Source organism: Panthera uncia (assembly GCF_023721935.1).
Source record: "Panthera uncia isolate 11264 chromosome B2 unlocalized genomic scaffold, Puncia_PCG_1.0 HiC_scaffold_24, whole genome shotgun sequence".
In the NCBI taxonomy this organism is placed as follows: Eukaryota; Metazoa; Chordata; class Mammalia; order Carnivora; family Felidae; genus Panthera; species Panthera uncia.
Window position 1 is genome coordinate 96,732,002 of NW_026057580.1, and position 21,131 is coordinate 96,753,132.

Below are 21,131 nucleotides of genomic sequence, written 5' to 3' on the forward strand. Positions count from 1 at the left end.
GCATATTGTGCAACAATGATTTCAGGAGTAGATTCCTTAGTGCCCCTGACCCATTTAGCCCATCCCCCCTCCCACCACCCCTCCAGCAACCCTCAGTTTGTTCTCAATATTAATGAGTCTCTTCTGTTTTGTCCCCCTCCCTGTTTTTATATTATTTTTGTTTTCCTTCCTTTATGTTCATCTGTTGTGTCTCTTAAAGTCCTCATATGAGTGAAGTCATATGATTTTTGTCTTTCTCTGACTAATTTCACTTAGCCTAATACCCTCCATTTCCATCCACGTAGTTGCAAATGGCTATTTTTAACTTTTTTAATGTTTATTTTTGAAAGAGAGAGAGAGAGAGACAGAACATGCATGCATGACTAGGGGAGGGACAAATAGAGGGGAAGACACAGAATCTCAAGCAGGCTCCAGGCTCTGAGCTGTCAACACAGAGCCTGACGTGGGGCTGGAAATCATGAACTGTGAGATCATGACCTGAGCCAAAGTCAGATGCTTAACCGACTGAGCCACCCAGGTGCCCCTTGTCTCTCTTTTTTATTTATTTATTTATATATTTTTTAATGCCAGAATGGTATTTTAAAAAACTGTGCAGCCATCCTTCCTTACTAAATTCAGGAGTAAAGGAAAAAAGCTTTAGCCTCCTGAGTCACCACAAACTTATTTCCTGTGACCAACGCCAGCCCACCCAAGTCTGAAGAAGCAACTGGCAGACAGTGGTGCCTTTCCATTATGTTTGAAAATATAAAGGCCAGCTCAGACTATCCTAGCTATCCTCACCCTCTAAACAAATGCCCATGTTTTGGAACCAGTGAGAGAAGGTTATTTTTGTGTGTGCAACCAGAATACTAGCCAGAATTCTTGACTTGAACTTCTTAACATGATTCCTCAGCTAGGCATGGATGGTAGCATTAGCCTGTTTGGAATCTTCTAGATGGACTCCTTTCTTTATCTGGCCTCTTATCAGAGCAAGCATTTAGAGCCTTTTTTTTTTTTTTTTTTTTTTTTTTTTTTTTTGGCAGCTGTCGATATAGAAGTATAGGACATTTCCAAAGTGCTGCCACCATTCTCAGAGGCACTAAAAGCATTTTTCAGGGAATTAGGGTGGTGTGGCCTTCCCCAATGAAATATACATGAAAATGTGTATTTGCTTCAGGATTCAGAATAAACCAGATTTTGGCTCTCTCATGAGTGCCAGTAGACAAACAGAATACTTAAATATCTGTCATTTAAGAGTGGGTTTTAATTGTTGCCCGTTACAGTTGGATGTTTGGTGTGAAACAACCAAAGAGGGAATTTTATTGTTGTTTTGAATCAAGTTGTCAGTTTGAAAACATTTGTTTCTGTGATGTGGAGGGTTTTCTTTCTCTTCTTTTTTCCCCCTTGCCATTATCAGTCACATCAAACAGTTTCAGATGCTTCAGAAAAGTCACTTATGTCATGATCTTTCTGTAACAGGTCTGCCTGCCTTAATCGTGTCCATTGTTCTCGCAAGCAAAAACCAAAATGAGGTCTATGGAAAAGAAAGTTATGGAAAAGAACAAGGCGATGAATTGTAAGTAGTAAAAACTTGTTGGGAATTTGTTTGTGGTGAGTACATATCCTTTGCTTCCTAAAGTTTAGTACAAGTTTCCAGGCCAGTAGTGAGCCTCGTATTTTGGAAGGTTGGAATTCATTTGCACGCCTTAGCTGAGGTCTCTGTTGTCTCGCAGCTGTTCAGCTGGGTGCCCTGTCCTGTGACCTGCTTCTCCATGGTGACCTGTGGTCTGTCACCTGGGAGACTGACGAGGAAGTCTGTTATATGCTCTGCTAGGCTCAGAAGACCCATTCCCTTTAAGGAGATTCTGTAAGGCTCCCTTTCCTTAAACTCGCACACATCTTCAAGAAAATCAAATCAGTGTTTGTATTTGGAAAATTCCCTTCACACTGTAGGATCGTTGAGGCCAAGATTTGCATATTGTTCATGTCTGACAGTTCTCTCATACTTTATCTAGCCAATAAGAGGTCCTCAATAAATATCTGTTGATTGAATGAATTATTGATGCACGAAGAGCTTACTCCTGAGATGAGGCCTGTGAGGCCACATTTCTGTGCACATTTCATGCATGGATAACACGTTCATATCCAGTCAGTGTCCAATCTGTGCCCCGTTCCCTCATGGACTTCTTTCTCTTATCTTTCCAAAGCAGCACTCAAAAGACCCCACAAGAACTAGCAGAAAATAAAGGATCCAGGTCAGGCATTTCAGGATCCTAAGGGGGGACTTCTGTATGTGAAGGAATATTAGCTCCAGAGATAAGCAGCATCATTTGAGGGATTTTTATAATAAGATATATTAAAAGTAGAAGTCAATGCATCAGTTCCTAAACAAGAGAATTTTGCAAGTATGTTAGTCAAGTCTCACAGGACTTTAAAGCACATTTAGCAAGTTGCTGTGCCATCAACGGCTGTCATTTATCGAGCATTTATTCTATGCCGAGAATCACGTTAGGTTCTGGGATTCAAGCTTGCTCAAGATAGCCTTTGCCTTCGTGGCAGTAACGTGTTGGTGTGGGACACATAACCCAGAATGGTAGCCATTTACTTGAGAATTTTAAGTTGAATTTAATTGCTTTAAATAAATGATCCAATTTCTGAGGCACCTAAGAGCTTTGATAGTGTTAATTAGGAATGGGGGCATCTGCAGATTGTGGTGTTTGTCGACTTTACTCATAGGACACTTTATATAAGTATGTTTTTTTTTTTAATTTTTCTTAATGTTTATTTTTGAGAAAGAGAGACAGAGCATGAATGGGGGAAGAGAGGGAGACACAATCTGAAGCAGGCTTCAGACTCTGAACTGTCAGCACAGAGCCTGATGCAGGGCTCGAACCCACAAACCGTGAGATCATGACCTGAGCTGACATCAGACACTTAACTGACTGAGCCACCCAGGGCCCCTAGATGAAAGTAACTTAACACACATGGTATAGTTTTTTGGTTTTTTTTGTTTGTTTGTTTGTTTGTTTGTTTTTAACGTTTATTTATTTTTGAGACAGAGAGAGACAGAGCATGAATGGGGGAAGGTCAGAGAGAGAGGGAGACACAGAATCCGAAACGGGCTCCAGGCTCTGAGCTGTCAGCACAGAGCCTGACGCGGGGCTCGAACTCACGGACCGCGAGATCATGACCTGAGCCGAAGTTGGACGCTTAACCGACTGAGCCACCCAGGCGCCCCCACACATGGTATAGTTTTTAAATTACTTTCATCTCAGTGTGCCTGGGATGGCTCAGTCGGTTAAGCATCTGACTCTGGATGTCAGCTCAGGTCATGATCTCATGGTTCGTGACTTCAAGCCCCACAGTGGGCTCTGCACAGTTAGTGGGATTCTCTCTCTCCCCTTCCCCCCACCCTTCCACTGCTCCTTCTCTCTCTCTGTCTCAAAATAAATAAATGTAAATAAAAAATAAATTGCTTTCATCTATTTTCTGATCTATATATACCATTCTGAATATCAAGTATATTCCTCCTCATCTCATGAAGATGTAATTGGTGTAAACTTTTTAACTGTTCATGAGAAGCGTCCCTGTGGGAATATCACAGTTCTCCAGTAAGGTCTTGCCTCAACTAGGCTAATTATGTTAATAGGAATTATTCTGCAGCAGTAATGGAATCCATGATCGTGTGTGTCTTAAGTAGGAACTGGCTCTTTCCATATGACAAGAGATGTAGAAGTAGGCAACAGCCAGCATCGGTTTCATGGCTGAAAATGTCAGGGCCAGCGATTCCGCAGTGATCTTGGCCTTTCCCTCAGAGATGTAAAGGGAGAGCTGCAGCTGCAGACCTTGCATTCATGTTGGAAGTAGAAAGAACAAAGGAGGGCCTTGCCAATTCAGTCTATTGAGAATAGCTGTCCCAAAATTCCCATAGCAGATTTTGCTTCCATATCATTTTGTAGAACAAATGTCCACACGGCCACCGCTTAAGTGCAAAAGCGATTGAGAAAATGAGTACTTAAATTTCCCACTCTCGGAATGCAGTCACATAAGAGAAAGGGGGGTTAGGCATGGTTTTGAGGGAGCCAAGAGTGTCTTCACATAAAGTCAGAATTCAAGATGCTACTTCATTTTCTTTTTTAACTGTTGATTTAAATAACTAGATATTAAGATGATGGCTATCTAAAACGACCCCCCCCCAAAAAAAAAAAAAAACAGACAAACAAAAAACCGTGTAAACATCAAAAAAGAAACTGCGGCCCAAGAAAATGAAGTGACTGTCTAAAGACACCGAGAAAGGCCCAGCTGTGAAATCTGCAGAAGTCCAAACTAAGCCAGGAGAAGTCTTAGGTAAACAGAACATGGTAATAAATCTTTTTCTTTCTTCTTTCTTCTTCTTCTCTAAGCTGTTGGATTCAGGATCCAGTCATATTTTATGTGACCTGTGCTGGGTATTTTGGAGTCATGTTTTTCCTGAATGTTGCCATGTTCATCGTGGTCATGGTGCAAATCTGCGGGAGAAACGGCAAAAGAAGCAACCGGACCCTGCGCGAAGAGGTTTTAAGGAACTTGCGCAGTGTGGTCAGCCTGACGTTTCTGCTGGGCATGACGTGGGGTTTTGCTTTCTTTGCCTGGGGACCCTTAAATGTCCCTTTTATGTACCTCTTCTCCATCTTCAATTCATTACAAGGTAAGGTATATGGTACCTTGGTGATATCTGCATTCTAATGTTATCGTGTTTGCAAGCAGTTTCTCTGTGGGGCCGATGCCGTGCTAAGTGTCCACTGCATTGTTCCAGGTGATGAACACAGTCCCAGGTACAGGGCACTCATTAAAAGGATCTTGACTTTTTTGCGGTGATGTGTATCCCAACCACTCGGAACAGTGCCTGACGGATAGTAAGCACTCAATAAATCTACATGATTATATGACTAAGTGGGGTGTTTAAAGGGAGGCGCAGACAACTTTATCTTCTTCACAGTTTCGCTTAGTATCCATGTGGATGTAACATGGCCCCGAAGAATTTGTAGAATCTATGCAGGGACAGAGCAATTCACCTTGATTCCTTGGCTCCTTGGATTTCAAAATAAATACCAATATTCTAGTTCAGAAATGCTCATTTTCTTATGAGATAGAGCAGTTAGCTCAACAATTTTGCAAACATTTGCGAATGGCTTTCTTTGTACAGAAGTCAAAGGCTTCCTTCAAGGAGCTTCCTGTCATGCTTCTGATTCCATAACACATACCCAAGTATACTCTATGAGGACTTCAGCGTTTAAACTTAAGTAAATATAAGTCATATTTTTTGAAAGCTGAGTGACATTCTTTAAGATAGTGGATGTCCCTTGGGTCATTGATAAGCTCCCTGATGTTTAGAAGCATGGTGAGGCCCACACTACAAAAGGAAGGAGGTGGCAAAGCTTGGGATTTTTGAGTAGGGCAGTACTACAGGCTTACCAGCAGCACCTGGCCATGCCCTGGTAGGTGTGGGGGGAAGGAGGGCTAAGGAGAGCGGCGCTGATCTGAGCTGGGGTGGACAGCATGGGAGGATGCAGGCTTGCTCATCAAACTCCCCAAACGAGATGTCTGGGCAGCTTCTCCCCTACAGGTGCGTTCTAAGAAAAGCTGGTATTTACCAGCAGGGGAGTGTTTACCGTTTCGTATTGTACTATCGTATCGTATCGATACTTCGCTCTGCCTCCTAGTTTTCCCACCAGCTCGTGAGCTCTTGAAAAACAAACAAAAAAAATCTGTCATGAAGCAGGTGCTCAGTGATTGTTAAATGAATAAATGGATTGCTGGATGAAGAAAGGGGGGAGCAGCTTTGGAGATGGCTTAAATCCAACCTGAGACTCTTCTGGCATAAAGAGGCATTAATTAGTTCAGCAAATTTTATTCAGGTTCACTGTCCCATAATAGAGGAAATATGTGGGCTCATTATCTTTAGTAAATAGAATAATAAGCCTGAAGCACCCCTCCTAAAGATGGAAACTGGATAGGTAGCATTATGAACACATCTTCATTAGGATCTAGCTTTGTAAAGTGAGCATTCCCCTAGTTAATCTCTTCTATAATATACAACTTAAAGTGCCTAGATAAATATTGACAGAAATGTCCATTAACATTAGAAATTCCATGGTTTTATGTTTCGGGCCCATTAATCTGCCAGCCCAACCTTGTTTTTGCTTTTAGAATTTCCTGGCAGTTTCAGTAACCTTCAACAGCTACAGTTGTCTGTTCAGCTCTGTTTCCATTAATGAGAATCGGGATGTTTTATTTTTCCCAGGATAGGTCTCCTGTCAGGAGGGAAAAATGTTCTAAACCATCATCAAGTCACAGCTCTGCATGAATCGCTAACTTTTAAGACTGATGTTAAAATTACATAAAATCAGAACAGATTTCTGCACATCCCAGGGACATTAAAAACACTTCCTGAAAAGGAAATTTACATTAAAGCACAGTGGTCCAGAGCACACGAGCCCACCAACAATTGCTTACTGGCCAGGTCTGTACAAAAACTTGTCAGGACGCTACAGAAAGTCGCTTGATGGTTTTTATTTGAGTCACTTTCTGAACCGTCTAAGAGAGGCTTGGCTGTTGTTGAAAGCATATGCTTTATTCAAAGATGCATATAGAACCTAGGCAGTCTAGAGAAACAATTCAGTGAACTCAGGTAGTACTTAGGCAAACTACTTTGTCTTTTTTATTCTTTCTGATATATTTTTTTTTTTATTCCGGCAAAAAAAAACAAAACCAAAAACAGACAAACAAAAACCTTGACACGATCCCACTTGTCTCACGGAGTTTCTATTCTAGTAGGCAAGACCGACATTAATCAGATAGCCACCATATGAAATGTAGCTGGTGGTGTTGGGAGCACATGACAGAAGCCGTGGTGTCTAAGCTGGAATCTGAAGGACCGGCAGGGATGAACGAGGTGGAGGTGGATGTAGAAATGGAGAAGAGATGATTCCGGGTGGAGGACACTCCGTGTGCAAAAAACCTGCTATCATTAGTGATTATAGCGTATGCCCCAGGAATTAAAAGAAAGTTCCTATAACCAGAGAACCAAGAATGAGCCGTAGAGTGACAGAGTGATGTGCATGGCACAAAAGGGGGCCTGGGGCTGGACCATAAGGCCCTGTATTTTGATCTTTCTAAGACCAGTGGAAAGTCTTTGAAATCTTTTAGGTATGGAATGACATGATCAGATGTGCATTGTATAAAATGAAGCTGGACCTATGGAGAAGGGATTAGAATGGCCCAGCGGTGGCTGTATGGCAAGCAGAGAAGAGGCTATTCCAATGGTCCGGGTGAGACAAGGCAGTGAAGTATTTTAGACTGCAGTGGGGATGGGGGAGCTGGAAATACATGAATGGAGTCAAGAGAAATTTTGGAAGTATGCTGCCCCAGGACACTCATCACTGGTTTGCTCATTAAAGTAAACTCTTGGGTGCCTGAGTGGCTCAGTCAGTTAAGTGTCTGACTCTTGGTTTAGGCTCAGGTCACGATCTCACGGTTTTGTGAGTTCGAGCCCCACATTGACCTCCACGCTGACAGTACGGAGCCTGCTTGGGATTCTCTGTCTCTCCCTTTCTCTTGCCCCCTCCTCCACTTGTGCTCTCTCTGTCTCTCTCAAAATAAATAGATAAACTTAAAAAAATATATATTTTTTTAGAATGGTCAGGGTGAGTGGTCTTCTTGCTTAATGCGATATTCTAGCTAACTGAAGCCTATTATTATTAGACTTAGCAGTGGCCAAAGATGTAGAGTGTAATACAATATTATGAAAATTAAGTTTATGCCAAACAGATTTTAATCTCAGATGTAGCTTGTAATGAAACATCTGAAAATCGGACCCCTCACCTTTTAGTGTTCTAGAGATGCTGTGTGCAGGAATGACAGGTGTCCAAGCTGGGTCTGTAGTCAGATCAGGGCATCTGTGTCACATGAGTGGCTTTGGCGAACAGGTTTCTTTCCATTTTTGTGTATGTCTTCAAAACTTTGGTTCAAACATGCTAAAAATCCATTTTATCTTTCAGGACTCTTGGAAATAAATGCATGTATGGATGTGAGGGTGCCCAAACACACATATACATGTATGATCATATGGGTGCTTACATAAATTTACAGAGCCTACATATTAAAAGGTTATACATGCTTTATTTTTATATTTAAGGGTCAGTTTTAATATGTATTTTTGTTATTCTATGCATTTTTAATTTTTTATGTACATTTACAGCCATACAACTTAACTGCCAAAAATGGTGTCAGAGAATTATTATAATCTGTGTGTCATAGCTTAAATTTTACCTACTTGAATAAGCAAATGAAATCATGAGTTGAATCCAGCTTAAGCCTAAGTCTATTATTTTCTAATTTTTCACAGTACATTGCTTTGTTCTTTTTATTTTTTCTTCTTCGCTTGAGTAAGTTATATTTTAATCAGTCCACTGATTTTTTTTTCTCTTAAGATGAAAAGATAACTGTGTCTTCTCTTGCCATGGTGGGGTTGCATATCTGTTCTTACTGTCTTCGCTGCTTTCACCAGATAAACTGGCAGATCACTGCATTTGAAATTTTAATTTTTTTCTGAAGAATACAACTTGAGAAAATGGTATGGTGTACAAATTGCTATTTAAAAGGGAACAGATGTTTGACAAAAGCATATCATAATTCACATGCCTGGGAACATTAGCCTACACTTCAGGAAATACAACGTAACGCATTTTAAAGAAGTAAAAGGCAGTTCCCTGATTGTTGAGAAGGTCTTGGCCAGAGTCCCCTTGGGCACCTCTGTCTCTTAACCATATTGACATACTTGTAGGATTAGATTATTGTCTGTGATTAAATAAGTGCACATAGTTGCTTAAAATAAAAGCGATAGAGGTTCCTGGGTGGCTCAGTCGGGTGAGCATCCAACTCTCGATTTCAGCTCAGATCATGATCTCACAGTCCTGAGATCAAGCCTCACATTGGGCTCTGCACTGGGCATGGAGTCTGCTTAAGATTCTCTCTACCCCCTCCCTCTGCTTTGTCCCTCCCCCAGTTTGCATATGCGCATCTCTCTCAAAAACAAAATAAAAAAAAAAAATTTAAGTGATAAACAATGGGGCGCCTGGGTGGCTCAGTCAGTTAAGAAGCTGATTCCTGATTTAGGCTTAGGTCACCATCTCATAGTTTGTGAGTTTGAGTCCCATGTTGGGCTCTGCACTGACAGTGCGGAGCCTGCTTGGGGTCCTCTTTCTCTGTGTCTGCCCCTCCCCTATTTGTGCTCTGTCTCTCAAAAAATTAAAAAAAAAAATTTAAGTGATAAACAATATTCAGACTGTATGGTTTTTTTTCATTAACTATACCAAAATATTTGATACTATCAACTAGATTAGGTTTTTTCAACACATAGGGAAGTTTAACACTCCTGGCAAGTTTATCAAGATCTGTAATTAGTCCCATAACAAGAACTTGGTCTTCAATTTTCCTTTTCCAAGCATGTGAATTCAACAATACTGATTGCTGGTCTCGGGCACAATCAGCCCATCTTTTATAATTCTGAAAATAGAAGCTGCCGTTGCGAACACACAAGGTTATTATCAGTCTACTCAGAGATAATGTTTGCCATTAATTTGAACATATGAAGATACCCAGAGCAACAGAAATAATTTATATTTTCACAGTTGCATTGTGGCTTACAAAAAAACTCTCACACAACATCCATGATTTGATGTAATTCTTAAAACAAGCGTAGAAAGTCTGTACCCAAGAAAGAGGGTATTGTCTCCATTTTATAGATGAAGAAACAGGCTCAGAAGAGTTCACAACTCCCCTAAGATCAGTTGGAATCGACAATGTAATATTTATAACATAGCATATTACATATTAGGGGATAAAGCATAAGAAAAATAAAACAAATCACTGCCCTTTCAGTTTTTTGTTTCAAAGTTTCTAGTGAGTATCTGTATCCATTGAGAAAATCCATTAGTAATTACATGTTTAATGAGTAAATGGTAATTTACTCTTACCCTTATTCAGAAAAAAAAACAACTTAGAGACATATATTTATTAGTATTATTTTAACCTTATTGGTAAGCTAAGAAAATTAAATCAAATTAAGGGTCAGGAGCCTCCTGACTGTTAAACTGTGCTGTAATCACATGTGCAACATTAGGAAATCGGTGCCAAGGTAAATAGAGGAACCACCTTTAAACCCTAACATCTGAGACGACATCATGTTGGCTGAGACGTTACACACTGCAAGGAAATAAATTACTCATCTTTTGGCACGGCATTTTCTGCCACAGAGAAATAATTTTCTAAAGGGCATCTTGGTAGTATGAAAGCAGGATTCAGGAGGTTCCCAAAGAGAGCCATAAACCCAGCCCCGCAGCCAGCTGGCTATGTCTATGTGACAACAGAATATATGAGCTGTTCAGAGACAGCTTGCTGGGGGACTTAGAGGTAATCTAGACCATTGGTATCGAAAAGCGGTTATCTAGAATATGCATCCTTTTTTGCCCACACGTGGTTTGATTAATTCTTGATTGATTTTCCCATCAAAACTCCAGAACCACTTGTGCCTGTGGACCTAAGATACCATTCACTCTTCATTACTACCCGCACTGAGTCTACCCTGCATCCCTGAACTTAACCTACATCTGCAATCTTCCCCCTAATTGTGACTCTGGATCTTTATTATCCAGAGTAAGAAAAAGTTAACTGAGGCCATTGGTCGGAATTTGTTGATGACAGTCTTGCTCCAAGTGTCAGTTGCTTTTAGTTAATAAAGCACTCATTAGGAGCAGAGGACCTGAGGTTTTGGTTTTGCTTTGCTTTTTTTTTCCCTCCACCACGGCTTCTCGAAAATGACCTTTTAGAGCCGCAGAAGAATGGCAATATGTGCTGTCCTGAATTGTACTGTACAGATTTCATTTTTATATCCAAGGGGAACTGTTCCTTGGCAATTATTTTTTTTCAACTTTTGATAATCAGGCTAAAGATCTGAGAACATCCCTTTGGCTACTCATTTTACATCTGCCTCAGAGAGCCACAGTCTTTGCCAGAATCAGCCAAAGAGAATGAGTCCCATGTGGGGGCCAAATTCCTAGCCAAAATATTGAGGCTCAGAATTTTTTTTTCTAAATACATAGTTAAATAGCTTTTTTAAAGACCAAGGTTAAACACAGACCATAACATCTGCAGCGAATATAGCGCCAGTACTTAGAAGGAAGTTTATTATTATTATTTTTTTCCAACATTCTGCTTGAAGGTGTTCTCAGGTCAATGAAAGGACTAGATATCAAAAACCAGATCCACTTTTTTTTTTTCTAAAGAGCAGGAGGGGGGGGGGGGGGGGGGGGGGGGGGGTAGAGAGCAGAGGAAGAGAGGGGGAGGGAGGGTGGGAGAGAGAGAGAGAGGGAGAGAACCCTAAGCATACTCCATGCTCAATGTAGAACCTGACTCGGAGCTCAATCCCATGACCCTGGGATCGTGACCTGAGCCGAAATCAAGAGCTGGACGCTCACCAGACTGAGCCACCCAGGCATCCTCCAAATCCGATGAGAGTTTTCAGAATGTTTCTCACTCCAAGTTTAGATGGTTCTTAGAGGTGTCACTGCACCGTATTTGCTGACCCAGCTTTGGCCTGTGGTGTGCTTCCCTGGGGGGATCTGAGGAGGTGGAGTTCCTTACCTTTTCCTCCTTGACAATGCCCAAGGGCAGCCCCACCCTCCCACACCCTTGGGACGCCATCCTCTGTCAGGATTGAAAAGTCATTTATTTTAAATAAGAAAATTTCAAAAGTTGCTGAGAAGTAAGACATCTTGAATTTGCAGAGTGGTCTAAATTTTAAAAAAAAATTTTTTTAATGTTTATTCATTTATTTTTGAGAGAGAGAGAAAGAGAGGGGAAGAGCAGAGAGAGAAGGAGACACAGAATCCAAAGCAGGCTCCAGGCCCAGAGCTGTCAGCACAGAGCCCGACACAGGGCACAAACCCATGAACCGTGAGACTGTGACCTGAGTCAAAGTCAGACGCTTAACCCGCTGAGCCACCCAAGAGCCCCTAAATTTTTGTTTTTTTAGTGATCAGATACCTCTAATTAGTGAAAGATGGTAGTAAAAGGAAAATAAGGGTGAGGGGGGATGGGTGGGTAGAGAATGGGTTAGATATCTCTTCATTTAAAATTGGTTCAAGTTTTTGTTTTTCTTCTTGTTCCAGCATGGGATCTAAATCCATGTGAGTAAATTAAAGAATCAAGGCAGTTATCAAGCTTAAGAAACTATTGCTAAGGAACTTTGGCGTGGATTCATTAGAGCAGTGGTTTTTCAGGCTAAAATACACCCAAAGAGGGACTGACCATCATGAGCTCTGTTTTGTGAGATATGAAGGTCTCATGGAACTAGCACTAACCTGTCAAGATGAAGTAAAGGCTTTAATTCTGATTCAAATCTTTTCAGCCATTTCAGCTTCCAACTTTTATGGACATTGTTCCCTACTCCCTGGTCAGTTAAATAAAGCTGTAAGTCAGCGTGAAGAATAAAGGCCAATTATCCTGGTCCCTGGTCACAGCTTAAAACCCTTCCCAGAAAGCTAGAAGAGCATATTTTTCCAGGTGGTGTGGAGATACTCTTTGAGGTGCTGTGTGGTTGATAGGAATATCCTCAAAGGGAAAATATTTGCTAGAAAAGAGAGCATAGACCGGGAAGAGAAATCAAACAGATTCCCTTGGATGTCAGTGTAGAAGCCTAAAGTTTTATGATTTTAGTTGTGCTTCTGGCACCAAGATCTATAAATAGATCAAAAAAAACAAACAAAAAAAAAAAAAACACCAACCCTCAGAATTGAGGAGGGAATAGCCCTCTGTTTTCTCACTTTGGCCTCCAGATTCCCTTGGCTCTCCTGCCACATTTCTCCTCCTCCTCTCTGAAGTGTTTAGAATTTCTTTCCATACCGAGTATGTGCGTTCTTCTAGGTGCACATACCTACCACATTTCCCACAGTTGAACTGTAGAGGGGATGGTTTGTCCTGTAAGAATTTGGGTATAATATTTATTGTCAGACTAATTTAAATTCACATGAAAAGGTCTAGTTACTATGACTAGTAAAATAACCTATTACGAGAACCCTGTTCCAATTTAAAATGGAAACGTATCTCAAGGCTAAAGAATGAGCATAATACTTTGCCATTTAAAAATATATTAAGTCCTAAGAATTCGAATTTCTCATGCCTGTCATCTAATTTTGTCTCGTAGCATCACAATTCATAGTGGGGGACGGAGCATTTCAGTGACTGCTATCACAGCAGTTTAGAGGAGATGTTTGGATTTTGAATCTAATTTGTATTCCAGTGTCTCTTGAATTTATTGGATGCCTGTATATTTACTGGCAAATGCAGATGCTTAAAAATAGGCAATGTCATCTAATGCCGTATAATTATAATTTAGAACAGCACTGCGCAATCTAAAAAATTGTTTTATTAAGCCAGTTTTATCTTATCTTTAACCTCTTCCTCTGTGACTCTGGTCAGCATCAGACCCTCAAAATAATCCACGTTAGCATCCCAGTAAGGGTGACAAAGCGAATCCAAGAATTAGTTCTCTCCCGGTGTCCTCGAAACACCAGACATAACCTCTGAAGTTTTTTTTTTCCTCCAGTAGATACGACATTTATAAAATTTGCTGAGTGTAACGCAAGGGAAGCAACATCTGGCAGCTTTCACCTTCTGCTCTCAACGAATGAAAATCATTTACTCAGTGGGAGGCCCTGTCGCCAGAGATGCTTGGGAAAGAAAGTTTCTAACTGAAGTTTATAATCTCTTCCAGCCCTAATATGTGACTTTGCTAAACAATTGTTAAAGAACACATGGAGAACACATAGTTACCTGTATTTTCAGCTGTGTGTCAAAAATACGAAACCTACAGATTCTGCCCCAGTTAACAAAAATAGAGTAAACCGAGGCAGGGGCCCCTGCATCTGTCACTTGTGTTCACCTTTCCTCAGGCATCCATGCCTCTTGCTCCCTTTACTCAGAAACTGCCACCACCTCTCGGAAACTTAAAAAGAGCTGTTAACCAGTTTGTATCATTTATACACCTTGACTATTCACACTACCAGTGATAGTAAAAGGCATGTTTACTTTTTAAAGGGATTCTGTGTATTAGCAAACTGCATAGGGAATTGGAGTTGTAGGTGCGGGAAGGCTTTGAAAAGCCACCCGATTTCATCAGTCAGTGTGAAGGTGAGATCCAAACCCAGTGATGTCTACCCCCTACTCCCCAGGAAGGTGGATTGCCTGCAGGTACCGACTCCGAGGGTTTCAAGTGTGGAAGAAAATCCTCCCCCTGCTCCGAGATTTGTCGTGCCTGGGCCAGGCCAGTCTGCAGGCAGGTCTCCTCTCTTTAGCTCCTCCTGCCCAACCAGACTGGCACCCTCCTGTCCATAGCACAGGACCTTCATGAGCTGTGTGGGTGCCTGTTCGTTTGTGGTCAGAATGACTGGAATTTGGTTCATATTTATTAGAGCTTTCTTTTAAAGTTAGAACTTCCCAGAGCGCCTGGGTGGCTCAGCTGGTTGAGCGTCCGACTCTTGGTTTCAACTCGGGTCATGGTCTCATGGTTCAGGGGTTTGAGCCCTGCCTTGGGCTCTGTGCTGACAGCACGGAGCCTGTTTGGGATTTTCTCTCTCCCTCTCTCTCTCTGCCTCTCCCCCAGTCACACTTGCACTGTCTCAAAAATTTATAAAAAGTTAAAAAAAAAAATACAATTAGAACTTCCCTACCCTCTCTGATATCATTCCAGACAAACAACTAGGTCACTAGGATGTATTTCCTTCACTGATTACTTTATTAAGAATAAAGTAGTAATGGGGTACCTACGTGGCTCATTTGGTTACGTGTTTGACTCTTGGTTTCAGCTCAGATCACGATCTCAGTTTTCATGACATCTGACAGTGCAGAAGCTGGTTGGGATTCTCTCTCTCCCTCTCTCTCAAAATATATAAATAAACATTTTTAAAAAGAAAGTATTAGTAATAAAAATAATAGTTATATATAAATATATATAAAAGATATAATCATAAAAAAATAATAAAATGGTAATATTACTGATGCCCAGTATTACTTCATTTAGGTCATTGTACATCTGTTTATACCCCTCAGATAAATGCATTTGCATTTCCCAGGAGTTGTTTTTTTTTTTTTTTAATGTTTATTTATTTTTGACAGAGAGCAAGAGACAGAGCATGAGTGGGGGAGGGGCAGAGAGAGAGGGAGACACAGAATCCGAAGCAGGCTCCAGGCTCTGAGCTGTCAGCCCAGAGCCCAACTCGGGGCTTGAACTCACAGACCGTGAGATCATGACCTGAGCCGAAGTCAGATGCTCAACTGACTGAGCCACCCAGGCGCCCCTCCCAGGAGTTTTTTTAATAGGCTACTTGTCCATTTGAAATCGATGACCAGTAATTTCAGTAGGAAGATATAGAGCACCTCCTAAGTGTCAGGCACTCACTGATGACCAAACAAGAAATCAATCCCAGAGGAAGAGAATCAGCCGTGGTCCTTCACTGCAGTCCGGGCCCATCCAGTAGGCTCCTCTTCTAATAGTTCATGATGTAATGTATTCTATAATAAGATTTTGAGCCATTTTGAGTTATGATATTAAACCATAAAAACAGACAAGCCTAACTTTAGACATATTTTGCAACTTTCACTATGTACATCAAAAGAGAGCACTTTCAGTACTTTTCCCAACTTTTCTGATTGTACACACTACAGTGTAATTTACAGTTTTCTTGATGAATACAACACATTAAAAAAGAACAGATAAGTCAATGTCCCTTAAATGTACTGTCATATTTTTACTTTTATACCATTCCATGCTAAACATTTCACTTCATGAAAGCAGTAATCGTCTACCTTGTTGACTTGTGAATATCCAGCTCCTGAAACAGTTCCTCCTGTTTGGCAGTGCGTAAGGGTCACTGAATGAATCACCCTTCTTAGACACTTCCCCTCCTCCCCACCCAAAGCTTTCTTCAAGTTCAGTTCAAGCCCCACATCCTCTAAAAGACCCTCCCTTACGTAGATGTTCTGCTTCATATGGTACATTACTAAGGCAGTACCTGTGCATCTAACTTGCATACTTTTTAGAAACTTTTGCTGTAAACATATTTTCATTATAGTCTATGGATCCTTAATTAGTGTTCTACTCCTGCGTTTCATCCCCCATCCCCAAATACATTTAACACGTACAAATATACATATAAGTATTCAGCCAACTCATGTAAAATAGATGAGCAGTTAATCATACTATTCATTCAACAAACATTCATAGAGTTCCTGCTTAGTCCCTGATATCCTTCTGGGAATGGCCACTACAGCACTAAGTGACACCTATCCCTCTGCTCGTGGAGCTTATTATCTACCAACAGGAGACAACCAAGAAAACAAATGAATAAATAAATGAGGAATACAAGAATATCAGGTACTGATAAGGGCCATGAGAAAAGTATGTGCAAGGGTGTGACTAGAGGTTAAAACATAAAAGGAAAAGGAAAAGGAAACAATCAGTTGATGATGCCCTCTTTGAGGAGTTAGCAATTGATCTGACACCTGAGCAGCAGGGAGCAGTACTGGAAAGATTTGAAAGAAGAGCCTGTGAAGTAGTTTTGGGTAGGAATGAGCCTGAGATATTGGTGTGAGGGTAGTGATGAAGAGGATGTCTGTGTAGAACATTAGTGGTTTGAGATGCTGCTAAGTAGAGATACAGCCAGTGAAGGTGTTCTGTAAGCAGCATGGGTTGGCGTCCTGGTGGAGGTGGTGGTGACAAGAAAAGGGATTGGGAGCAGGTGTAAAAATTAGCATATGGCATGCATACAACATGCCCAGAGGAGATGAGAACCTACTGGGACTCTACAGCCATAGAAAAGATAGAAAACAGGAACTAAGTCATGGACATGTCTACATTTACAGGTAAAACTGGGGAACCTGCTAAGGAGACCAGGAAGCAAATAAGGAAGATACCTAAGAGAAAACAGTATCAGGAAGGAGAGAATAGTCAATCGTGCTGAGTGCTGTTGAGGGGTCTACTCAAATGGGAACAAAAAATAAGTTAGTGATGCTGGGGTTGTGCTGACCTTTACAAGAGCAGTGGCTTTGTAGCTGTGGGTAGTAGCCCGTTTGGAGTGAGTTGAGAAGAGAAGAATTGAGAAGAAGTGGAGATAGCAAAAGTTAACCATTTAAGAAGCTTTGGAACTAGGAATAAAAAAGCTGAAGCCGAAAGAAGATTGGGGGTTAAAGGAGGACCATTTTGTGTTTGATTTTTACAGAGAGTTACTAGAATATGCTGGTAAGCAATGGGAAAACCAAATATAGAGGAAATGAAGGAGAAATCAATTAGGGGGTGAAAATGCAGAAGCAAACTCCTTAGAAAGTTGAAAGTGGTTGGCTTCCAAAGCCGGTTAGTGATCCGGTTCGTTTTTGATGGGTTCGGGGAATACCTATAAATATGAAGACTGTTTCACAATACAGAAATATTTCTGTATTAAAATGTTGAGAAATTAAAGCATGCCAGTGGAGCCACCCGAACTTGCTGATTTTTCACCATTTTTTACATGCAAAAATACTATTTTTCTGTGGCCCAAACTTACAATAATATGTATATATAAAACAGCTGAGAATACACAAATTACAATAGATGAAGAACTTATGGATATTTTCCATTTTCTCTTTTCTCTAAGTTTTATGAAGTACTTTCAAATAATTTTAAAACAAGTATAAGGGAAATATTAAATGCCTCTTATACTGAATACTGTGCATTTCGCTTAATCTTCAGGTTAAGTCATAATAATTGCTTAAAAGAACAGCAAAGGCAGAAGCAGCTCCGTGTTATTATTCTAGTTTTAACTGAACCTTTGCGTTCTGTTCTAAAGGATTAAACCATCTAGTACATACTTCAAGATTCCTTAGGATCTTTGTTTCTTAGTGACTCAGATGTAAAAACAAACAAAAAACAACTTCAAGTGAATCTATGTGTTTTGCAAGATTTATCTTTAAAAATGTATCTTTTGGCTTAAATGTTTGCATTGTCTTTTGTTGCAGGCTTATTTATATTTATTTTCCACTGTGCTATGAAGGAGAATGTCCAGAAACAGTGGAGGCGTCATCTCTGCTGTGGTAGATTTCGGTTAGCAGACAACTCAGGTAAAGGGGCATGTTGGCAATCGGTTTTATACCTGAGGTCAATCAGAAACCTTTCTCATTTGGTCTTCCATTGTCAGAACAACCCAGTCCCGATGGCAGAAAATTGTAAAGGTGGAGGATGTGAAGATGCTTAGTTGGAGTCTTAGAACATTAGGACTGTAGGAGATCTGAGGGCTCTGGGCCTCACCCTTCTGTTCTGCAGAGAAGCATGAATTCCAGCCAGGTGTGAGTTGCCCAGGGCTCTGTGTCTACTTTAACAACTCCGACATCCAGGGGTTCCACTATAACATGTGCACCTTTCCATGTTTTTGAGGTCCTCAATCACATTATTAGGCAAAGAGATTTTTCTTATTATAAAAAAAAATACCTGAAGAATAGTATTACTTTTTTTGGCAGTGATTGCTTCTCACCCTTACAAAATCAAAGTCAGATTTTAAACAATACGCGCAACGGGTCAAATTAAGAAACTTACTTCAGTTTATTATTGTTCATATGCCAGCCTCTCCTCTGAGCCATTGCTAGCATATAAGAAAATGGGAGGCCTTGGATAAATTTCTTAATGTGGTGATGATTCTTCACAGGACATATTCCCCCGAAAGCAGGTTCATGAAGAGATATTATTTCTTTCAGACTGGAGCAAGACAGCTACCAATATCATCAAGAAAAGTTCTGATAATCTAGGAAAATCTTTGTCCTCAAGCTCCATTGGGTCCAACTCAACATACCTTACATCCAAATCTAAATCCAGCTCTACCACCTACTTCAAAAGGAATAGCCACACCGGTGAGTTATTCTGGCGGTGGGAAAGATGTTCTCTGGTACATTTCTCATCATAGTTTTATTGCAATTGCCATATCATGAAGATTGATAGATCACAGTGCCCGTGAGGGTGCTTATGTTAGATTTATGAAAATCAAAATGTATTTGAAGACCTTATCCGGCACTTTTGTGAAGATTTTGTCTTTTTTTTAAACCTTTACAACCAAAATTGAATCCACATAGCCATATTATTGCCTCTGAATATGATTTGCTTCATTTGATTCAAAGCTTAGTTTTCTTTTTAAAATATGGTATCTGAGTTTAAAAGTTATGTTTTTACTTTAAAAATATAGAAATTGAGTTGTAATTACTCACAAGAAAGCATATTTCATGTTTCATAACTTACTATGAAAGTTAATTGGCAAGTTGACATAGGAACAGGTGGAAACACCATCCAGGATGTACGTTACATTTGAGAATCAATTCCTTAACCATTGGATGTGTTATTGGAAGATGCTATGTAAGTCACTGAATAAATATGATAGAGAACATAATATTTGGAAAGTGATACAGGATGGTGAGAAACACCATCTTTGTTCATCTCCTGGTACTACTTACTACTTGATATTTACAGTGACCACAGGTTGTAACACTGAGCATGTGTATGACCAATCCTGAAGACAGTGTGGAAATAAAGACTCTCTTGCAGTACTTGATAGCCAGCAAATGGTGTGAAATGTTGCAATCTTTTAATAGTTCTAAGGAGAATAGAAGAATTTCCACTTTGAAATACTAAATATACCTCAAGCAAACAGCTGTCACCACTTAGCACCCAACACTTTCCTCATTAAAGATGCTTCTAAAAGGATAATAGAAATAACTTTTTAACTCTGAATTTGTTTAGTTATTAAACATAAGCAGAGGCAAATGGCACTGAAGAGAGTAATATTTGGTATTTTGCAAATAGTATGATGTGCAGTGTATATGTAAATGTTCACATTGCAAACACTTAAATTTCAAATGACCTGCATATACATTTGAATCCTTCCACATGTCCCTGCTTGCACCACGATCTGTGTACCTTGCCACTGGAATGGCCACTGCCTGAGATTTAAGATAGCATTATGGAAAAATGTTTGAGTGGTTAGAGAGTTTGTTAATTCCAAAATTCTTAAAGATCTAAAAACTTGGAACAAGTTAGGCCAGCAGTTTTCAAAGTTTCTTAGAGCAAAGGACATTTCTGAGAATCAAATAAAAGCTGTGGACTCTCTTCCAGAATAAGATACAGCCTCTGAGTCCTGTACGCAGATAGTCTACCTCAATTAAGAGGTCTGTGTATACTTCTTTAAATACCTCTGTAAGAAATTTGGTGACAGGTATATAGTCTGAGATAGGTTATTCTACCTAATTGGTAGTTTCCTGGCACAAAATACATTTTAGTTATAATGAATGAATTTTTTACTTTATTTAGTCAACCTTAAAATTATATACATATATGATCATTTCAATGGATGCAGAAAAAGAATTTGACAGAATACAACATCAATTCATGATAAAAACAAAGTAGGTTTTAGAGGAACATATCTCAACATAATAAAAGCCATATATGAAAATCCCACAGCTAACATCATACTCAGTGGTGAAAACAGACCTTTTCCTCTAAGATCAGGAACAAGACAAGGATGTCCACTCTTACCACTTTTATTCAACATAGTATTGGAAGTCCTAGCCATAGCAATAAGACAAGAAAAAGAAAAGGCATCCAAGTTGGTAAGAAAGAAGAAAAACTTTCATTATTTGTAGATGACATGATATTATATATGGAAAACCCTAAAGACTCTATCAAGATTACTATAAGTGATAAATGAATTCAGTAAAGTTATAGGATACAAAGCTAATATTCAGGAATCTATTTCATTTTTCTATACACTAATAATAAGGTGGCAGAGAAATTAAGAAAACAATCTCATTTATAAGAAAAAAATACTCATTTTGCCTACCCTTCGAAAAGGCAAATAGTGTGTATTCTATATCAGTTATGAATGAATAGGGATTTGACCAATCAAATTGTTGTCCTCTTAACACATGTGAGAATAGCTAGAAAAATGTCACCAGGGGAGAGATGATGACAGATAGATCATTTGGAACAGGGGACATTTTGGAAGTAGTAATGAAATATTTAGAAGTATTTAAGGATCATGGAT

The 21,131-nt window shown here is 39.9% G+C and overlaps 1 protein-coding gene across 3 annotated transcripts in view; it reads left to right on the forward strand.

Moving 5' to 3' along the window:
* ADGRG6 (adhesion G protein-coupled receptor G6) overlaps positions 1–21,131 on the forward strand; it is a 140,544-nt gene that overhangs the window by 113,729 nt on the left and 5,684 nt on the right. For all 3 annotated transcript variants that reach the window (XM_049654465.1, XM_049654466.1, XM_049654467.1), the window contains 4 exons: positions 1,459–1,555; positions 4,383–4,666; positions 18,067–18,168; positions 18,799–18,951. In XM_049654465.1, the coding sequence (XP_049510422.1) occupies positions 1,459–1,555; positions 4,383–4,666; positions 18,067–18,168; positions 18,799–18,951 (636 nt within the window). The remainder of the gene's footprint in view (positions 1–1,458; positions 1,556–4,382; positions 4,667–18,066; positions 18,169–18,798; positions 18,952–21,131) is intronic.